General features: G+C 46.7%; 1 protein-coding gene across 6 annotated transcripts in view; it reads right to left on the bottom strand.

The window, feature by feature from the left end:
- MAP4K2 (mitogen-activated protein kinase kinase kinase kinase 2) overlaps positions 1–20,718 on the bottom strand; it is a 166,674-nt gene that overhangs the window by 24,237 nt on the left and 121,719 nt on the right. For all 6 annotated transcript variants that reach the window (XM_033957390.1, XM_033957389.1, XM_033957394.1 and 3 more), the window contains 5 exons: positions 11,082–11,142; positions 10,834–10,957; positions 10,137–10,195; positions 9,938–10,041; positions 9,661–9,835 (listed from right to left, as the gene is read on the bottom strand). In XM_033957390.1, the coding sequence (XP_033813281.1) occupies positions 9,661–9,835; positions 9,938–10,041; positions 10,137–10,195; positions 10,834–10,957; positions 11,082–11,142 (523 nt within the window). The remainder of the gene's footprint in view (positions 1–9,660; positions 9,836–9,937; positions 10,042–10,136; positions 10,196–10,833; positions 10,958–11,081; positions 11,143–20,718) is intronic.

Consider the following 20,718-nt stretch of genomic DNA (forward strand, 5'->3'; position numbering starts at 1 on the left):
CTTAAGCTAATACGACAGCCTGCAGGATCGCTGGTGTTATAGTGATCCCTGCAGCTGGTGTCATCCTCAGTGACACGTTCTCTCTGCTACGGGCCTGCCCCTCCTCTGACTTCAGGGTCAAGATCGCGGCAGAGAGAATGCCGCTGAGGACGACGGCAGCTGCAGGGATTGCTATAGCACCAGCAATCCTGCAGGCTGCTATATTAGCTTAAGGTAAAAGCGGGGAAGCTGGGGGAACATGCAGGCTTGTGGGGGGGGAGCAGGCCTTCGTGGGGGAAGTAGGCTTTTGCGGCGGGGAGCAGGCCTTTGCGGCGGGAAGGCAGCGGAAGAAGGAGTAAGAGAGGGGAGGGGAGATGCCAGACCTGGGGTGAAGTGAAGGGAAGAGAGAGACCAAACCAAAAAGAGGGGGAGGAAAGCAGAAGAGAGGTGCTGGACTAATGAAGAGAAGGAGAGTAAAATACAAGACCACAATGGGAAGGGTACAAGAGGGACAGATACTGCTCCACAGTAGGTGCAGGATGGCAGGAGAGATAGCAGGAGAAAGTCTGTACCTGGGGAAGGGGATACAGGAGGTAAGGAAGAGAGAAAGAAGAAGCAGGATATGGGGAGAGACATGAAACAGAGATAAGATGCTGGTCACGGAGGGAGCATAGGAACAGAGACACAAGGGGGACACTACTGGAGAGGAGACAAGGGACAGAGATGGATGATTAGCATGGAGAGAGAAGAAAGAAAGAGAGCCTGATCAGAAGACAACCAGAGCCTGGGACCAACATGATTTGAAAAATGACCAGACAACAAAAGGTAAGAAAAATAATTTTATTTTCTGTTTTGTGATTACAATATGTCAGATTTGAAATGTGTATCCTTCCAGAGCTGGTGTTAGACCGCGAACGTGAGCTAGGATTTAACAAAGAGAGGAAAAGTATTTTTTGTTTATTTTGTTTACACTACAGGACCAGTGTGGATAGGAGAGGGCAAAGGGGGTGAACAGGCTATAAAATAAACCCATCAGGATGTTTGAAAAACAAAACAAAGCATCCAATTGGGCAGAAAAATCGATTCAATAGGCTGAATTGAATCAAATTTTTTTTCCCTGAATCGGGCAGCACTACTACGGACATCCAATTTACACAACTGTCTCTGCTCCGAGGAGCCCTCCCGGCTCCAAGACAGGGAGGACCATGGATTGGTTAACATGAAAAGGCAAAACCACCTTCAGAAGAAAGGATGGAATCGACCACAGCACAACCCGCTCCCTGGAGAACTCCAAGAGGGGAGGCCTACACGAGAAAGCCTGAAGTTCAGAAACATGCCTCGCAGAAGTAATGGACACCAGGAACACCACCTTAAGAGTAAGGTCCTTCAAAATGCAAGAGCCAAGAGGCTCAAAAGGTGGATGAACAAGCACGGAAATAAACAGATTGAGATCCCAGGCTGGACCAGAAGGATGAACTGATGGCTGGAGCAATTTCACCGCTCTCAAGAAGCGAACCACATCAGAAGCAGAGGCCAAAAGCTGACCATGCACAGACCGCAAAAGTAAGACAAAGCTGCATCTGTACCCTGAGGGAGGACCATGAAAGGTCCCGTTCTAGGCCATCCTGCAAAAACTCCAAGATGTGAGGCAAAGACGCATGAAGGGGAGGCACACCCCATGTGGAACACCAGTCCTCAAAAAGATGCCAAATGCCAAAAAGATGTGGAAAGTCTCCGAGAACCCAAGAGGGTGAAGATCACCTTATCTGAATAACCTTTCTTACTTAGGCATTCCCATTCAAGAGCCAAGCTGTAAGACAAAAGGAACCCGAATTGAACATGGAACTGGGACCCTGAGTCAGAATGTCGGGCGAGAGGATTTGCCACGAGAAGCCAAACCAGATCTGCGTACTGTTACCAACACTCCTCAGCGCAGAGCTATCGTTTGACAAACACTGGGATTCTGGCGTGTCCCCTTTAACCAGGGGTATCTTCAGGACTTTTTAGTTGGCACTAGGAGACTGCCTAGGCTGGGGAGAGAAAGGTAAGTATGACCTCATAAAACACCACCACTCAGACAAAATGCTCCAAAGCAAAAAATAAGGTGTTTATTCTGACCCCAGTGGTCAAAAAGGTGCAACATAAAACAAAGTCACTGTAGCATTTCATTCAAAACAAAGTCCATTGCAAAAAAATAAAGAAATACCAAAACAGAAATCTCATACAGGTGGTTTTGCCTGAGATCTTGTACTCTGATTCAGAAATGCACTTTATAATAGTGTTCAAACACAACTCAAACTTCTTCTCAACAATATTTGTTAGAAGCATAAAACATAAATAACTTCCAGCAGTCAAGACAGGGACTAAACAAACTTCTGTCACAGCAAAGGTTAGAAACTTTGTTTGGCAGTAAGCCCCAGCACTGCCTTGCAAAGAACCCCGGTCTCTTCAGCTACCTTCAGGAAGGCAAGGCAGCTGTGTGAGATCAGGTGATTAGCTGCCAGCAAACGGTAGCCACAGTATGTTTGCAAAATTCCAAACAAACTCATTCACACAGTTCACAGGTTCTATAATTTCAACCTTTACTTTTAGAAAAACATCAGTTGCCAGCATTCAGGTAAGTCAATTTCTGAAATCAAACTATTAGCTTCAAAAGCAAATGGCAAATTCTTCAGGCTTTCTGGCACAAAAGGAAAGGCAGAGGGAAAAAAAAAACCCACATTCACTGCTTTCCAGCTACTCACTGCCTGGTTCAATTTGTGTCCATAAGATCTGTCTGGTTCTCAAGTACAGGACCAGCAACTTGTACCTCCATGCTTTCCACACCATCAGGAATCTGGAAGTTTGAGGTGGGGAGGATTTCTTCCACCTCCTGCATGGGCCAATCTGGAATTTCTGGCTCTGCTGCCTGGCTCCACGGCTCCTGCCCTGCCTTGGGCTGTGGGAGTGACTCACCCTGGTCACTTACTCCTCCTCCTGCTGCTTGCATCAGTCTGCTCTTAAGCAGCTCAGAGCCAATCCTCTTCAGCCTGTAGAGGGGGATGGGCTTTGGTTCCAAAGCAGCCTTTCCCTGCCTGGGTTTTCTAGGTGCAGCTAGTTTCTCTGTGGCTTTTCTAGCTACCTTATAGACTGGAGGCTGCTGTTGCCAGTCTGCCTGCCTCTGCTCCGGATCACTATTGCTCTGATCATAGGGGCAAGGGAGGGCAGCCCCAAGTTGGTCCCCAGAATCAATCTGGTCAGCTCTTCTGCACCGGATCCTACCAGGGGCAAAACTAGTACTGGTTCTAGGTTTGTCACAGTACCAAGGACGCCTGGGCCAGTGAGCAATGCAAAGCACTCTGCCAACCAAAGTCCATGGAGGAAAGACATACGGTAGGCTGGCCGTTGGCCTAGGCTGCACCAGAGCATCCAGTCACTCGGCCTGCATCAGCTGAAGAACCTCGGCACTTTGGAATTAACACTTGCAGCCAGGAGGTCTATTACCGTCCGGCCCCAGGTATGAAAATCAACTTGAAGGCTTCCAACCCAAGACATCACTCTCCGGGATCCTGCACTTGACGACTGAGGAAGTCCGCCTGGTCATTGCCCACTCCTGCTGTGTGAGAGGCCGAGATGTCCAGAAGATTTGCCTCTGCCCATTCCATGAGAAGAGTAGCCTCCTGTACTACCAGATGACTTTTGTCCCCCCCCCCCCCTGACGATTGACAACAGCCACCGACCCGGCATTGTCCAAGAGAGCCCATACCAACTTGCCCTCCAGCAACGACTGGAAAGTCAGCAATTCCAACTGAATGGTCTGGTCTCCAGAAGATTCATTGACCAGGAAGCCTTCACTGGCGACTAACTGCCTTGTGCCGAGCAACCAAGACACTGGGCTATCCAACCGAGGAAACTGGCATCCGTTAGCAGCACTGTCCACTGGGGCTGATCCAGACTCACTGAAGCAGACTGGAAGACTGGAGCCACAATCTCAGGCTACGATGAACCAACCCCCGAAGAGGTACAGGAAAGTCCAGATCGTGAATCTGTGGCGACCACTGCTGAAGAAGCGCATACGGAAGAGGGCGCATGTGAGCCCGAGCCCACATAACCACTTCCAGGGAGGCGACCGAGCCCATGACCTGCAGAAAATCCTTCGCCCAAGGGCAGTGACAATCCTTGAGGGAGCGAATCTGCGACTGCAATTTCAACACCTGGACCTCGGGAAGGAAAACTCTTCCCCAAGCCAGTGTCGAAGAGAACCCCGAGATACTCCAAGCGCTGAGACGGAGTCAACTGGCTCTAGGACAGGTTGACTACCCATCCTAGCGACTACAGGAACTCCACCACTCGAGTCGTGATCCGGGAGCTCTCCTGAAACGACTTCACTCAAGTCATCCACTTCACTCAAATGAACCAGTCATCCAGATAAGGATGAACTACAATACCCTCCTTGCGCAAGGCCACTACCACCACCACCATAATATCTTGGTGAAGGTCTGCAGTGCCGTGGCCAATCCAAAAGGAAGCACACAAAACTGATAGTGCTTTCCCAAAATCACAAAGTGAAGGAAGCGCTGATCCAGAGAAGTGAGAAATTTCCCTGGTTAGACCACCAGAATTATGGATTTTAGGGTTTCCATATGAAAAGATGGATCCAAAATGGGTCGAAAAGACCCTTCCTTCTTGGGCACCACCAAGTAAATGACGTACCTGCAGGTACGAAACTCCTGAGGAGGCACTGGGACTACCGCTTTGAGGTCCAGCAACCTTTGCAGCGTCTGACAAAATGCCCGCTTCTTCCAAGCTGCCTGACAAGAAGAGAGGAAAGGATCTGACAAAGGATGGGAAAACTAGAGCATCCCAAATCACCTCTAGGACCCACTGATCCATTATGATCTCGGTCTACCCCCAGTAAAACTCCTGCAAGCGGGTTTCCACCAGAAACAGAAGAAGGACCCACAGCAAATCATTGGCCAGACAAGCGGAGGAGGAGCCACCGGTGGAGTACCAACCCAACTCCCTCTCCCAGTGGGCTCCTTGAAAGGACTGCATGCGCTGAAAGAAGCAACCTCTGGAAGGAAAAGGGGGCCGCTCCCCAGCCAGGGCGGTACCTACAAAAATCTCACAAACGACCCAGGCGGCACCACCCCAAAGCGCTTGGCAAGGTCGGTCCTCCAAAAGCCAAGGAATGAACCTCAAAAAGGAAATTTACTGAGCTTAGACTTAGAGGCCGCACCTGCCGACCAACACCGAAGCTACAGGGTATGGCGAGTCACTACACTGAGGGCCATGGACTCAGATGAAGCCCTTAATTAGTGCTGCCCGATTCGCAATTCAAATCGATTCACCAATTCACTTTGGTGAATCGATTCGAATCAGTTTGTTATTGAAAAAAATCTGACTTACCGATTCGTTGGCCCCTTTGCTACTGCTGCTTGTGCCTGGCCAGGGAGGAGAGGAGAGAGCCTTGCTGCCGGGAAAGAGAGCCTTGCTGCCCCGATCTGCACCAGAGACCCAATGGGCTTTCTCTCTGCCACCAGAGTCCTTGCTTCTGGTGTAACTTCCGGTTTTGCAAAACCGGAAGTTACATTGAAGCAAGGACTCCGGTGGCAGAGGGAAATCCCGAACGGGTCTCAGCATGCAGATTGGAGGCAGCAAGGCTCTCTCCTTCCCGCCCAGTTTGTGCTAATCACCACAATTAGTCCTGAATTATCACTGGACTCTGACAGACGTTCCTTGTAACTCTCTTTTATTTCCAACAGCCCTAATCAGCAGCTCTCATTACAAACGCTGATTAAACTGCAAATTATCCAGCAGTGGCCCTGTTCCCGTCTACCAGCAGCTTGTTCAATATCAATTAAGGTAGCAAGTCTGGAGCCTCTGAGAGCTTCCAACTGCCTGACAGTGGCACTTATTAGTTTGGAAAACTAGGAAAATACTAATAATCAACAACCAAGGGAAAGAAGAGGAAACCAAAGAGCTGGAATAAAAAAATCCTCTTATCTTTGAAATGTTGAATGATACAAACAATGGTGTCCCAGAGGTTGTGGTTCTTCCAGGTGTCAGAGAGGCTGCAGAATATAAAATGTATTAGATGAGGCAATATCTTCAGCTTATTGAAGTCAGTTTGGAAAATAATGAATCATATCAGTCTGATGTAGGAACAGGAAGGAAAGACAAGCAGATCATCAGGGCTCGATAAAGAAAGGAGCACAGAACAGGCAGGGATATTCAAACATCCACCAGCTGCACAGTGGATCAGGACCGCCCCCCCCCCCTCAGCTCCCTCTGACCTCCGCAGAGCCTCTAAGACTAGCAGACCGGCACATAGTGGGTTGACTACACTTTCTTTGTCCGCACATGGTGGAGTCCACTCAGAGCTGTCCTCTAAACAAGATGAAGGGAGGCATGTATTGAACGTGATAAGGGATCTGAGCTTTCAGTTCCAAATGTAAAATCATTTTTACTTTAAAGAGAAATAGCCTTATATGAAGGTATGGGCTCAGCATTTGTCTTCTGAGTACATATATGCCCTTAATATGTAATGATAGATTTAACAGTATTTCTCCTCTCTGGCCAGGCAGAAGCGGCAGTAGCGAATGCAATTCACTACCCTGCCACTACTCTGGGCATTTTCTCTCCATTAGGCTGCCCAAGCGGAAACAGGAAGTTTTCACTGAGGGCGGGCCGCAGTGGAAAGAAGGCGCAAAAAGTGGATTGCTAAATAACTACCACCACTGGCAATACGTTGTAAAGTCAAAATAAAGGTAGATGGTGGGAGAGGGGAGATGGACTTGGTGGAGTTGGTGGACTGGAGAGATGGGGAGAAGATGAATGGGAGAAATAAACTTGGTGGAGGAGGGAAGAAGGATGGTGGAGGGGGGGAGATCATGAAGAGGGGAGATGGGGGGAGGGATAGAAGAAATAATGGATCTAAAAACAGGAGAGGGAGAGAGATGGTGGACAATGGGATTTAGGGAGGGAAGGAACAGAAAGGGAGAGAAGTTGGACACAAGGGATGGTGTGTGGGGGTGGATAGAGATACTGGATAGGAGGGTAGCTAGAAAGAGAAAGGGGGGAAGGAGGGAGAGATGCTGCATAAAAGGGTAGTTGAGAAAAGCAGAGATGGTGGATCTGGGTATGGTGGGGTCCATTGCTGCAGCTACGGAATAGAGGTGGAAAAAAGGAAAGATGCCAGACCTCCAGAAATGGAAGATGGATGGTTACCACAGAGAAAGAAGAAAACAACAAATGGGCAAGAGACCCTGGCAAGCAAGTTATCAGAAGACGTTTGTTGTAGAGCCTGGGACCAACGTGATTTGAAATATGATCAGACAACAAAAGGTAAAAAAATAATTAAATTTTCTGTTTTGTGATCACAATGTGTCAGATTTGAAATTTGTATTCTACCAGAGCTGGTATTAGACTGCGAACGTGAGCTAGGATTTAACAGAGAGAGGAAAAGTCTTTTTTGTTTGTTTTGTTTACACACAGGACCAGTATGGGTAGGAGAGGGCAAAGGGGGTGAAGAGGCTATAAAATAAACTCACCAGGATGTTTGGAAAAACGCCCCAATTGGGCGAGAAAATCGAATCGAAATATTTTTTCCTGAATCGGGCAGCACTACCCTCAACAAATCATACATGGCATTCGAGAGATAAGAAGCGCCAAGCTCAATTTTAGCAAAGACCCCTCAAAAGACCCGAAGACCCCCTTAGAAGAAGCTGGACCCCTAGCCGCCTATAAATAAGCCTTTCACAAAGCTAAAACAAAATCAAAGCAGAAAACCCCCAGCAGCACTACAGAACTCACTGCAGGAGCAGAAGAAACTGATATGACCTGTTCCTGTCTTTCTAAAACAGGAGGAAAGTCGCCTGAGGCCATGGGCAAAATGGCGGCACTTCCTGCCAAAACCGAAGGAAGACCTACCGAAAAACTCTCTCAAACGCAGAGGCAGTAATGAGTCCTGACTAGACCCAGCCGCTAAATCAGAACCACAAGTAGCAGCCCCTGCAGCAGAAAGCGAATCCCTAGTGCCCACATGGGTCAAAACTGTATCACCCTGACCACTGACGGTTGAAGAAACCCCGGTGTAGGCAGCAGGGAAAGCCCAGGCTTCTCCTGTGCTCCCTGCCGATGAGCAGTACACGCGCAAAGTGGAACCCTGCTCCTTGGTACCTGAAGCCGACGCCAGTTCCCCTCGAAGCGGCTGGAACATTTCGTGCACACGCCGGCTGCATCCACCACTCGGCGTGCACATAAAACGCACTTCTTCTGCTTTTAAAAAAAGTGCTCATATCATACGCACTGGAAACCTAAGCACAAAAACGCTGTATAAAAATGGCTGCCTCAGGTCCTTTATTTTCTCTTGTCTGTGGTATTTTCCTTTTTTTTTTTTCTTTTTAACACACAACCCACAGCCACAAGAATGATAAGAGCAGACCCCACTAGCTCTCTAAACTGTAATCTGTGTCTAAAGGGTGGCCAGGCGTACAGTTGATGCTCCTCTAGAGAAATAAAGCTGGGGAGGGACTCGACCCTTTCGAGTGTGGCACCCCCGAAGTCGGTAAGACCCCCGAGATGGTCCCCCAAGCTCTATCCAGACAGCAAAAAGGGACAAGAAAAAGGTTACTAATCAGATCCAATAGGCCCTAACTATCAAAAGGAAATACTGCACAGGATTACCACCGCCACCTGCTGGAGACTAAGAACAGACTGACTAGATGGGACTGCACAGCCCACTTGTACTGCAGCCAGAAGTCAATGTCTTTCTCCACCTGCTGGCAGAGGAGCGTAAACCCATCTGTTCTGTGCCGATCTGGAGGGACGCTAAAAAAATATTACACTCTGTGCATGCCAGAACGAAGTTGTCTAGCACAGTGTTAATATTAAGGTGAGCACTAACAGTAACCTTGAGAGATTGGAATCAAATCACCACACTCTGTTTTAGGAGAGAGGTTCATTACTGTCATGGCATGTGGAAAATTAAAATAACCACTAAATACTCATATATAGATATGAAAATAAAAGTTCTTCTGAAGTTGGAGCCCTAGCTTTTCATAAAGTGGAGGAAAAAGACTAGGCGTATCAGCACCCTCCTGTTACTTTAGTAACTCAAAGGCAGGGGCCAAATACATCATTTGTCAGAAAAAACTCCACTTAAAATCCAGCTTCAGAAATGGGCCGAACTCACAAAGCAGAAAGGAGAAATACTATTTAAGTTTTCTTGTATTTGTTTTAAGCTGATTTTAGGAGAATCTCCAATTTATTTGTTCCCGCACTTTGAATTTTATAGACCATCAAGGATTACGAGAAGCTCTAACTTATTTACCTATCCCAAGCCAAATGGTGTTAGATATAAGACCTTTTTTGAAAGGACCTTAGCATTTCAGGCAGGCAAACTTTAATGTTGGCTCAGTGAATGTCTTCCTCAAGCCATCTTATTGTTCTTTTCAAAAATTAGTAAAGTCTGCTTTGTTTGACAAATTTATCACATAATTAGGCCTTCTTAACATTGTAATTATTTTACCATTTTTAATCCTGCTTTTTTTTAATCTTATGATAAGTATGTACTTCGCTGATTGTTCAGTTTCTTACGCTGTAAACCGCCTAGAACTCTTGGGTAATGGCGATATAAAAGAATAAATTTATTATTATTATTATCATCATCTCTGTTACTGGCACTCTTCCTTCTCTTACCTGTATCCAGCATGGCAGCAGCAGTAGCAGTGGTGGAACCCAGGTGCACAATGTTAAATTCTACTTTGTCTCCTGGTTGTGCTGTCCCTCCTACACACACCCTGGGGTACTCCTCACCTTCCACCACCAGCAGCTCAAAGAGCTCCAGTGGGGCTGGCACCAGCACAGGAAAATGCTGAGAGAAGAGGGAAAAGAACAGAAAAAGGACAAAACCCCATTAGAAAGAACGAGTGACAAGTGACATCAGCTGCTTCACCACAGGGTGAATCAAACTCACCTTCAGCAGCATGAATTTCTGTAAAGGTGTGTACCACTGCAGTAACGACAAACCAGAGGGCAGGGCAGCACATAGAAAGGTGCTGCCAGAGTAGGGATTGCGGGCTATAAGTGAAAAAAAAAAAAGGAACATGGATGAGCAGGAGGAGAGGTTTGCAAAATCACAGATGGGGGTAAAGTCATCCCATGAACTCTCTTACCTACACAGCACCTCCGGCAGCCCTTGGTATCTACCAGCTTGAAGGAAAGAGCAAATTTCCTTAATAGGAAAGAGGAAAGAATCCATGAAATGAAAAGAGGGCAGCGGTAGTAGAACACAGACTCCTACTCTTCTCCCATGTGTCTTATCTGTCTACTCCCTGTGCATCAGTTCTAATCCCTGGCTAAGTTACTGGCTCACTGAGACTCCTTGTGCCTCGGTTCATAGACAGTGAAGCGCAAGACGTCAGCGCGCTGACAATCCAGCACCGACAATTCGGCACAAGACAGAAGCGCGCGAGGGGAAAAAGTAATTTTTAAAGAGCTCCGACAGGGGGTTTGGGGTGGCAACCCCCCCATTTTATTGGTTAGTGTTTGCGCTGCTGTTGGAGGGGGATTCGGGGGGGTTGGAAACCTCCATTATAGCGAAAACACAACTTTTTCTGATTTTTTTTCGGGGAAAGTTCAGTTTTCTTTATAATGTGGGGGGTTTCACCCACCCCCCCCGGAACGGCAGCGTGAACACTAACCAATAAAGTGGGGGGTTACCACCCCAAACCCCCAGTCGGAGCTCTTTAAAAATTATTTTTTCCCCCACGCGCTTCTGTCTTCCGCCGAAATGTCTGCGCTGGATTGTCGGCGCGCTGGCGTCTGACGCGCGATTATCTCGTCACCTTGTGCCTCAGTTCTGTCCATTACCTTGGGATGATCCTCTCAGTCAGCTTGTTGGCAGCAATGGAGAGTGACATCTGTCTCTTCTGGAGGTACTGCCTCTGCTCAAAGAGCCCCAGTAAATTATGGGAATATATCTGTGAGGATTTCCCTGCACATGGGAGGAAAGAATGGAAAGTTAAATTTATTTTTATTTCAGAGGGGTTTTAGGAAGTCACACAAAGATCTCAGCTCTCTGCAGGAAACTGGTTAAAATACCCATGACAGGAACTCACCTGAGATGGAGAGTAGTACACTGTTCATACAGTATACCCAGGAACTCCTGTGAGGCACCAGCTGGGGAAAGGAAAGAGTTATTTACCAAGTTTTTTAGGACCTGTTATTGATTTGCAATCTACTCATCCACCATTCTAAGCGGATAGCTAATTCAAGTTCAATTTATTTGATATACCGCAAATATAAAACCAAAGTTAAAATCTAGGTGGTTTACAATATCATTAAAAAAAAAGGACAGGAACAAACACAAACCATTGACAAATACAGACACTGCGATCATCTATAAGAACATGAGGGAAAAGAAAATGGATTAATTACAATAATAATAATTTTATTTTTTATATACCGCCTAACCAAAAATGGTTCTACAACAAATAAGCACGTCATACAGTGAAGAGTACAATTTAAAAGGAAAGTACAATTCTAAACAATGTACAATAAATAAGAACTATTCCTACAATGAAGAATATAATTTAAAAGAAAAGTACAATTTAAATGAATGGTTCTGAGCGGTTAACAAATAAGAATCGATCATACAGTAAAAATGCAATTTAAAAGGTGATACATTACATAATGGAAGCATACAATATTTAAATGAGAAAACTAGTAAGGATACAAATTTTTCAAATAGTTGGTCTTCAATAATTTTCTAAAATCAAGATAAGAAGAGAATCCTAACATAATTTTACCGAACCAACCATTCAATTTGGCAGCTTGAAAAGAAAGAGTTCTCTCAAGAAATCTTTTATAACAACATAATTTAACAGAAGGAAATGTAAACAAACAAACTCTGCATGTAACCTTATTTGGGTGATTCAAAGAAAAATGAGAGATAAGGTGACAAACCAAAAATTGATTTGTAAGAGATACAAGAAAACTCTGGCCTCAATCGGCAGCCAGTGAAGTTTCAAATACAACCTTATGTTGTAATATGCTGCCATATTTTCAATCTAAAGATCAATCGAACTGCAGTATTTTGAACCACTCTCAATTTTCTTAAAATTTTCTTAAAAGCACCCAAATAGATAACATTACAATAATCAAGAATACTTAAAACGGATGACTGCACTAACAAACGGAATGAAGCTTCATCAAAGTATTTCTTAATAGTGCGAAGTTTCCAGTGCACAGCAATGCATTTCTTAAATAATAGATCAGTATGATGTTCAAAAGAGAGATGTTTATCTATAGTCACTCCCAATATTTTTATAGACTGTTCTATAGCATAGTTGAAGCCATTCAAGTGTATCGATGTTTCTTTAATCTTATCATTGGGGGTTGCAAGAAAAAATTTAGTTTTTTCTGGATTTAGTTTCAATTGAAAAGCAATCATCCAACATTCAATCTGATTTAGAATGTTGCTAAAAAATTTGTGATCTTGATTGTCAGACAAGTTAGCGGTATAATTATTGTAAGGTCATCCGCATAAATGTAAAATGTAAGGTTTAAATTATACAAAAGGTTTCCCAGTGAAGCTAAATAGATATTAAACAAAGTGGGGGATAAAGACGAACCTTGTGGAACCCCACATTGATTTTTCCAACAATAAGAAAGCCTTTTATCCTTAAACACCTGGTATGATCTGTTACCCAAAAATCCTCGAAACCAGTTTAAGGCCTATCCCGAGATACCAATGGATTCCAAGCAGACAATAAGAATAGTATGATCCACCAGATCAAAAGCATTGCTCAGATCTAACTGCAAAATCAAAGCACTTGTACCTTGACTGAACAACAAATGAAGAGTATCCAGCAGAGGCCATGACAGTTTCAGTACTGAAACCTGACCGAAACCCAGACTGGCTATCTTGTAATATACAGTAGTATCTCGGTTTGCGAGTGTTTTGCAAGACGAGCAAAAGATTCGCAAAATCAGCACCTCGGAAACCAAACGCGCTTCGATTTGCGAGCGCCCCCCCCCCCCCCGTGAACCGGCACCCTCCCCCCCGCGATCCGGCACCCCCCGCCGCCATCGGGCCCCCCCACCTCCATCGGGCACCCCCCGCCGTGACCTGAGGTCCCCCCAACCCACTCGAACCCTCTTCTTACTTTGCTGTAGCCTCCACAGCGGCACCGGCACCAGCATGTCCTGTGCGTAGTGCCAGTGCCTGAAGATCTGCTTCCTGTGCTGGGCCTTGAGCATGTGCGCATGCTCAAGGCCTGAGAGTTCACGTCGAACGTGAACTCTCACGTCGAACGTGAACTCTCAAGGCCCAGCACAGGAAGCAGATCTTCAGGCACCGGCACCATGCACAGGACATGCTGGTGCCGCTGCGGAGGCTACAGCAAAGTAAGAAGAGGGTTCGGGTGGATTGGGGGGACCTCAGGTCGCGGCGGGGGTGTACCCGATGGTGGCAGGGGGGGGTGCCCGATGGCGGCGGGGGGTGCGGATCGCGGGGGGGAGGGTGCCGGTTCATGGGGGGGGCCTTCGGGGGGAGCAATGCCGGTTCTCGTGGGGGAGGTGAGCAGCGCTGCTGGCCTTGGGGGGGAGGGTGGGAACCTATTAAAGTGAGTTTCAATTATTTCCTATGGGGAAACTCGCTTTGATAAACGAGCATTTTGGATTACGAGCATGCTCCTGGAACGGATTATGCTCGTAATCCAAGGTACCACTGTATTAAACTTATCCAAGTAAATAGTTAGTTCCGAGTTAACCAGACCCTCCAACAATTTAGTAAACAAAGGGATACTAGCAATAGGTCTGTAGTTGGAAGGTAAGGTAGAAGATTCTTTAGAATTTTTAATAATCGGTGTGATGAGAATCTGACCCAATTCCTCTGGGAAAGTCCCATTAGATAATAACAAGTTAGCCCAATTAAACACTTTGGCCTTAAAAGTAACAGGGGCAACTTTCATGACATTCGGAGGACAACTGTCAAGCCTACAGTAAGAGTTGACATACTTAGAATAGAACTTACAGAAGGTTTGCCAGGGTATGGGAAAAAAGATAAAAACATATAAGATGTGAGATAAAAAATAAAATCTTTATTTTTTTCCATACTGTCGTACTATGAACTAAATGTCTGAGAAAAATAATATGTCTTTGAGCCTTAAATTTCAAAAAGGAGAAATTAGGTTCTTACCTGCTAATTTTCTTTCTTTTAGACTCTCCAAACTGGTACAGTTCACTGATGTGTAATAGCTCACCATGACCAGCAGGTGGAGACGGAGACAAAACTTTAGCTGTAATACTAATAGCTGTGCTTCCCTATAGTCCAGTGTTTCTCAACCTTTTCAAGGCAAATACTCCCTAAGCCTAACAAATACCAACTGAGTATCCCCGCCCAAACTCCGCCCCTAACTCCATCCCCATAATATTAATACTAATTGTAATGCCATTTCTTCCTTCCATTTTTCATATGCACATAATATAATCTTATTAATACATAATGGTAACCACAAAATTTAAAAAAACAAAAAACACACTGTAAGCAGAGAAAATGTTAATTATCATTTATATTCGGGGGTTTTTTCAAAGATGTTAAAGCAGAAGACTTTAAAATATGCAATGTCACCTCAGTAACAACTATAGAAAAATAGACAAATATAGTGCAAAATATATACAGCAGATATAAATTCTCAAAACTGACACATTTTGATCACTAAATTGAAAATAAAATAATTTTTCCTACCTTTGTTGTTTGGTGATTTCATGAGTCTCTGGTTGCACTTCCTTCTGACTGTGCATCCAATATTTCTTTCTTTCTTTCTGCCTCCTGCACGCATCCTCTCCTCCAGACCTTATTCCATTCTGACAAAGGAATACAGAGAAGACCAAACCGCAGCCTTACAGATATCCACTGGAGGCACCAGAGAAGACTCAGCCCAAGAAGCTACCTGACCCCGAGTGGAATGAGCCTTGAGAAAATCCGACACAGACTTCTTCTGAAGAAGTTAGGCGGAAGCGATAGTCTCTTTGATCCAGCGCGCAATGGTAGCCTTGGAAATGCTATCCCCTTTATGAGGACCCGTTAAGAGGACAAAAAGAAGATTTGACTTCTGGAACTCCTGGGTCCACTGAACATAAGATCGAAGGACCCGACAGACATCCAACTTGCGCAACTTCCTCTGTTCCAAAGAGCCCTCCCGGCTACCCAAGACCGGGAGGACAATGGACTGGTTGACATGAAAAGGCAAGACAACCTTCGGCAGAAAGGAAGGAACAGACCGTAGCACCACCCGCTCCCTAGAAAACTCCAGGAAGGGAGGCCTAGAAGAGAAAGCCTGTAGCTCAGAAACGCCTCTCGCAGAAGTAATGGCCACCAGGAAAACCACTTTGAGAGTAAGGTCCTTCAATGAGCAGGAACCTAGGGGCTCAAAGGGAGGGTGCACTAGCATGGACGGGACCAGATTGAGATCCTAGGCCGGAACCAAAGGCTGCACTGGAGGCCGAAGCAATTTAGCCGTCTCAAAAAGCGAACCACATTCAGAAATGAAGTTAAACGCTTACCCTGCAGCAAATCATGAAACACAGACAAAGCTGCAATCTGAACCCGGAGAGAAGACCAGGCCAGGTCCCTATACAGGCCATCCTGCAAGAACTCCAAAATGTGAGGCAAAGAGGCGTGAAAGGAAACCACTCCACATGCAGTACACCACTCCTCAAAAATATGCCAAATGCACATAAGCCCAAGAAGTGGAAAGCCTCCGGGACCTTGAGAGTGGAGATCACTTTATCTGAATAACTTTTCTTACCTAGGCGTTCCCTCTCAAGAGCCAAGCCGTAAGACATCGAACATTTGGAATGGGGTCCTAAGTCAGAAAATCAGGTGAGAGAGGCACTGGAAGAGGATCTGCCATGAAAAGACAAACCAGATCCGCGTGCCACCTGAACATCTCTGTGCCGACTGAAGAACAGTGACACTTTGGCATTGACATTCATGGCCATCAGGTCCATGACCAGCGGCCCCCAAGACTGCACAATCAACTCGAAGGCCGCAGGATTGAGACACCTCTCTCCGGGATCTATCACATGACGACTGAAGAAGTCTGCCTGGATATTCTCCACTCCTGCTATGTGGGAAAATGAGATATCCCGAAAATGAGACTCTGCCCACACCATGAGCAGAGCAGCCTTCTGCGCCACCAGATGACTGACATAAGCTACCGCCGTGGCATTGTCCAAAAGAACCAGAACAGACTTGCCCGTCAACAACGTCTGGAATGCTAGCAACACCAGCCAGATGACTCTGGTCTCCAGAACATTGATCAACTAAGACGCCTCTTCTGGAGACCAGCTGCCCTAAGCCAAGTGACCAAGACATTGAGCTCCCAACGGAGAAGATTGGCATCAGTGAGAAGCACTGTCCACTGGGGCTGATCCAGACTCACTCCCTGCACCAGACTGGAAGACTGTAGTCAGCAACGGAGACTGCGACGAACTAACCCCCGAAGAGGAATGGGAGAGCCAAATCGTGCACCTAGGGTGACCACCGCTGAAGCAGAGCATGCTGAAGCGGGCGCATGAGGGGTGAACCAGAATGCCCTCCATTGCACAAGGCCGCCACCACGATTACAATAATCTTGGTGAATGTCCGCAGAGCCATGGCCATACCAAAAGGAAGCGCACAAAACTGATAGTGCCATCTCAAGAACGCAAAGCGAAGGAACCGCTGATAGGAGGCGTGAATCGGAACATGCAAGTAGACCTCCGTCAGATCGAGAGGTCAGAAATTCCTCAGGGTCTCCATGCGAAAAGACGGAACCCGCATAGCTTTGTTGACCCCCTTCAGATTCAAGATGGGCCGCAAAGTCCCCTCTTTCTTGGGCACCATGAAGTGAATAATACTGGCCGGTGCCACACTCCTGCGGAGGCATGGGCACTACCACTTTGAGATCTAGCAATCTTTGAAGGTCTGCTTCTTCCATGCCGCCTGACTGGAGAAGCGAGACAGTGATTTAGCAAGAAGTGGGAAAACTCCAGAACATAACCGTCCCGAATCACCTCCAGGACTGATCCATTATGATCTTGGCCCACCCCTGGTAAAAGTCTCCGAAAACGAGCGCCCACCAGAATCAAGGGAGGCGCTGGCAAAGAGTCATTGGGAGGGATGGGTAGCGGGGGAACCAGCAGAAGAATCATGACCCCCCAGACGGGCCCCCAAAAGGACTGCATGTGCTGAAAGAAACGGTCCTGGAGAGACCCAGAGGCACAGGAAAAGAAGCAGCCTCTCGACTGGGGCGATATCAGCGGAAATGACGCAAACGCCCCCTAGCAATGCCACCCTGTGCAGGCATGCAGGTACGGTCTTCAGGAAGGCGGGGCACCTTAGAGTCCGTTAAGGTATGAACCAAATAGAGCAAATCCTCGCCAAACAAAAAAGATCCTGAAAGGGAAATTTCATCAGATTAGCCTGAGATGCCACATGCACCAAGCCACAAGGTACAATGGGTGGTCACCCTGAGAGCCATGGACTTGGCCGATGCCTGCAACAGGTCATACATGGCATCTCAATTTTTGCTTCTTCCTATTCCACCAATGACCAGTCATCAGACTCACGGTCAAGGACATGCTCGGCCCACTGAAAACAAGCCAGAGCTACCAGACCACCACACATTGCCGCCTGGACCACAAGGGCAGTGACATCAAAATTCTGCTTAAAGAGGGACTCTAACCTACGCTCCTCAGAGTACATCAAGCTAAGCTGCCCTCAACGGGCACTGTATGCCGCATCGCGATGGCCAAGACCACTGCTTCCCACCACTGGCAACTTCAAGGTATCCCTATCCCCCTGTGGGATGGGATATAGGCAAGCCATAAAGCGTGCAAAACAAAAGAGCGCCTCTGGCGCTTTCCACTGCACAAGCACAATATCCCAAATATCCTGATGCAAAGGAAAAGGGCAGGATGCAGAACGGATCCCCCGAGGGTCCACCACACACCTTCCTTGAAACGCAACACTGAGGAGACCTGAAGAATCAGCTCCTGGAGCTCTTCCTGATGAAAAGATGCACACCACCGACGCATCCTCGCCAGCTGACAGAACCCAAAAACCGCCGCCAGCAGCATCTGTCCCCCCAAGAGGATCCTGGAGGTCTCCCAAAGGGTCCAGATCTTCATCAAAAGAAAACTGACGCGGACAAAACTGGCCCTGAGGGGGGCAAACCGGAATGGACGCAGAGGGAACCCCCCCTCCCCCTGAGACCACTGGGGTGGAAGCAGGACCCCCGGCCGCCTGAAGATAAGCCTTACACAAGGCTAGAACAAAATCAGGGGAAAAAAACCCTTGCGGTCCAATGGGACTCACTGCCAAAGCAGAGGACCTTCTGAAAAAGCCCCTCCATGTCTCTGAGCTGATCTTTACATATGTATAGCTTTATTTAGGTAATTTTTTGGACAGTGCTCTGATATTATTATATTAAAAGCAGAGGACCCAGCAGAAATCTGCCCCTGTTTTTCCAATATAGGGGGAAGGATATCTGAGGCTGCAGGCAAAATGGAGGTGCTTCCCACCAAAATCGGAGCAAAGCCCACCAAAAAACATGACCCCGAGGCCTGTAGCGGCTGGGAAGCCTGAAACGTCCAAGCTGATAGAGCAGGCAAGCTGGCAGCAGAGGTAAGGGAGACCTTATTTCCCTGAGCGTCTGTGGCTGGGGGAATCCGTGTAGGTGGTGAGGGAAGCCCAGGCTTCCCCGCTGTCAGCTGAGGCACCTCTAGAAAAATTTTGGGGAGGTGGAGGAACTGGGGGAGGGACTCAACTCATGACCCATCGAGTGTGACACCCCCGAGGTTGGATGGACCCCCAAAAGGGTCTCCCCAAGCTCAGTCCAGCATCAAATGGGATAAGAAGGCCACTAAACAACTTCGAACAGGCCTACACTAACCTTTTTCAGGGAAGACTGGCCCAGCTTACCACAACTGTTGAGACTGAGAATAGACTGGTTAGACCAGAGGGAAGCACAGCCAAAGTTTTGTCTATCTCTATCTGCTGGTCATGGTGAGCTATTACCCATCAGTGAACTGTACCGGTCTGGAAAGATGCTAAAGAAGGGTTAGAGCGTATCCATCGAACCAACGAGTGGCTTCGCGAATGGTGTTTACAGATGAACTTTGGATTCCTAGACCACGGAGAGGCGCTACAAGGACTACAGGGACCTGACGGACTACACCTAACAAAGAGAGGCAAGAAAGTTTTTGGACATCGACTGGCACGCCTACTTCGGAAGGCTTTAAACTAGGTAAGTTGGGGGAGGGTTCATACATACATACCAGAGCAGCAAGGATCCGCCCTTGGGAAGCAAGTAAAACCCACACTTCTGAGCCTAAGGTAAGTGCCCATAATATACACAAAAAAACAGGAGTCACACTAGCGGGGATAGGTATCTCATCACAAATTTGGAGAGCAATGTATGTTAATGCACACAGCTTGGGCAACAAAATCCTGGAACTAGAAACAGAGATAAGGAATGCTGACCTTGACATAGTAGCGATATCCGAGACCTGGTTCACAGACTCGCATGGGTGGGATATGGTTATACCAGGCTACAATCTACTTCGTCGAGACAGAGAGGGCAAATTAGGAGGGGGGGTAGCACTATACACTAAGGATAATATCAAAACTACCAGGATCACAGAGGTTAGATACACAGGGGAATCACTTTGGGTAAACCTGAACAGAGGGAATGAAAAATGCCTTTACCTCGGTGTGATATACAGGCCTCCGAGACAACAGGAAGACAAAGACAATGAATTGATTGAGGACATAGAGAACATCACCTTGCGCGGTGACACAGTACTGTTAGGAGACTTCAATATGCCAGATGCAGACTGGAACACCCTCTCCGCGACTACGAGTGGTAGCAAAAGAATATTGACCACCATAAAGGGTGCACAACTCAATCAAATGGTATTAGAGCCCACCAGGGAAAAGGCAATACTGGACCTGGTACTCACAAATGGAGACAGTGTCTCGGAAGTATCAGTGGGAGACACGCTGGCCTCTAGTGACCACAACATGGTTTGGCTCAACCTCAGGAAAGGCTTCTCTAAATCAAACTCAGCAACGAGGGTCCTCAACTTTAGGGGCGCAAACTTTGACCTTATGAGAGACTTTGTCCATCAGGAGCTGCAAAAGCATGCAGAAACTGACAATCCGGAAACTATGTGGTCATATATAAAATCCATTCTGAACGAAGCATCTAACCGCTACATAAATACAGTAAGCAAACACCGGAGAAACAAAAAACCACAATGGTTCAGCAATGAAATTTCTGGCCTCATTAAAAAGAAAAAAGAAGCATTTATCACCTACAAACATCTTGGAAAAAAGGAGGCAAAAGAAGACTATCTGGCCAGATCTAGAGCTGTCAAGAAAGCAGTCAGAGAAGCCAAACTTCAAACAGAAGAAGATCTAGCACGGAATATTAAAAAGGGGGACAAATCATTCTTCAGGTACATTAGTGACAGGAAGAGAAACAAAGATGGGATAGTACGCCTTAGGCAATCAGACGGAAACTACGCAGAATCTGATAATACCAAGGCAGAACTGCTAAACGAATACTTCTGCTCAGTATTCACCTGTGAAGCGCCAGGAGCTGGTCCACAACTACAGCAAATAGACATCCAAAATGACCTGTTTCATGATTACGAGTTTACACCCAGTAGCGTCTACCACGAACTTTCAAGACTCAAAGTAGA

The sequence above is a fragment of the Geotrypetes seraphini genome, chromosome 8 (genome assembly GCF_902459505.1).
Source record: "Geotrypetes seraphini chromosome 8, aGeoSer1.1, whole genome shotgun sequence".
In the NCBI taxonomy this organism is placed as follows: domain Eukaryota; kingdom Metazoa; phylum Chordata; class Amphibia; order Gymnophiona; family Dermophiidae; genus Geotrypetes; species Geotrypetes seraphini.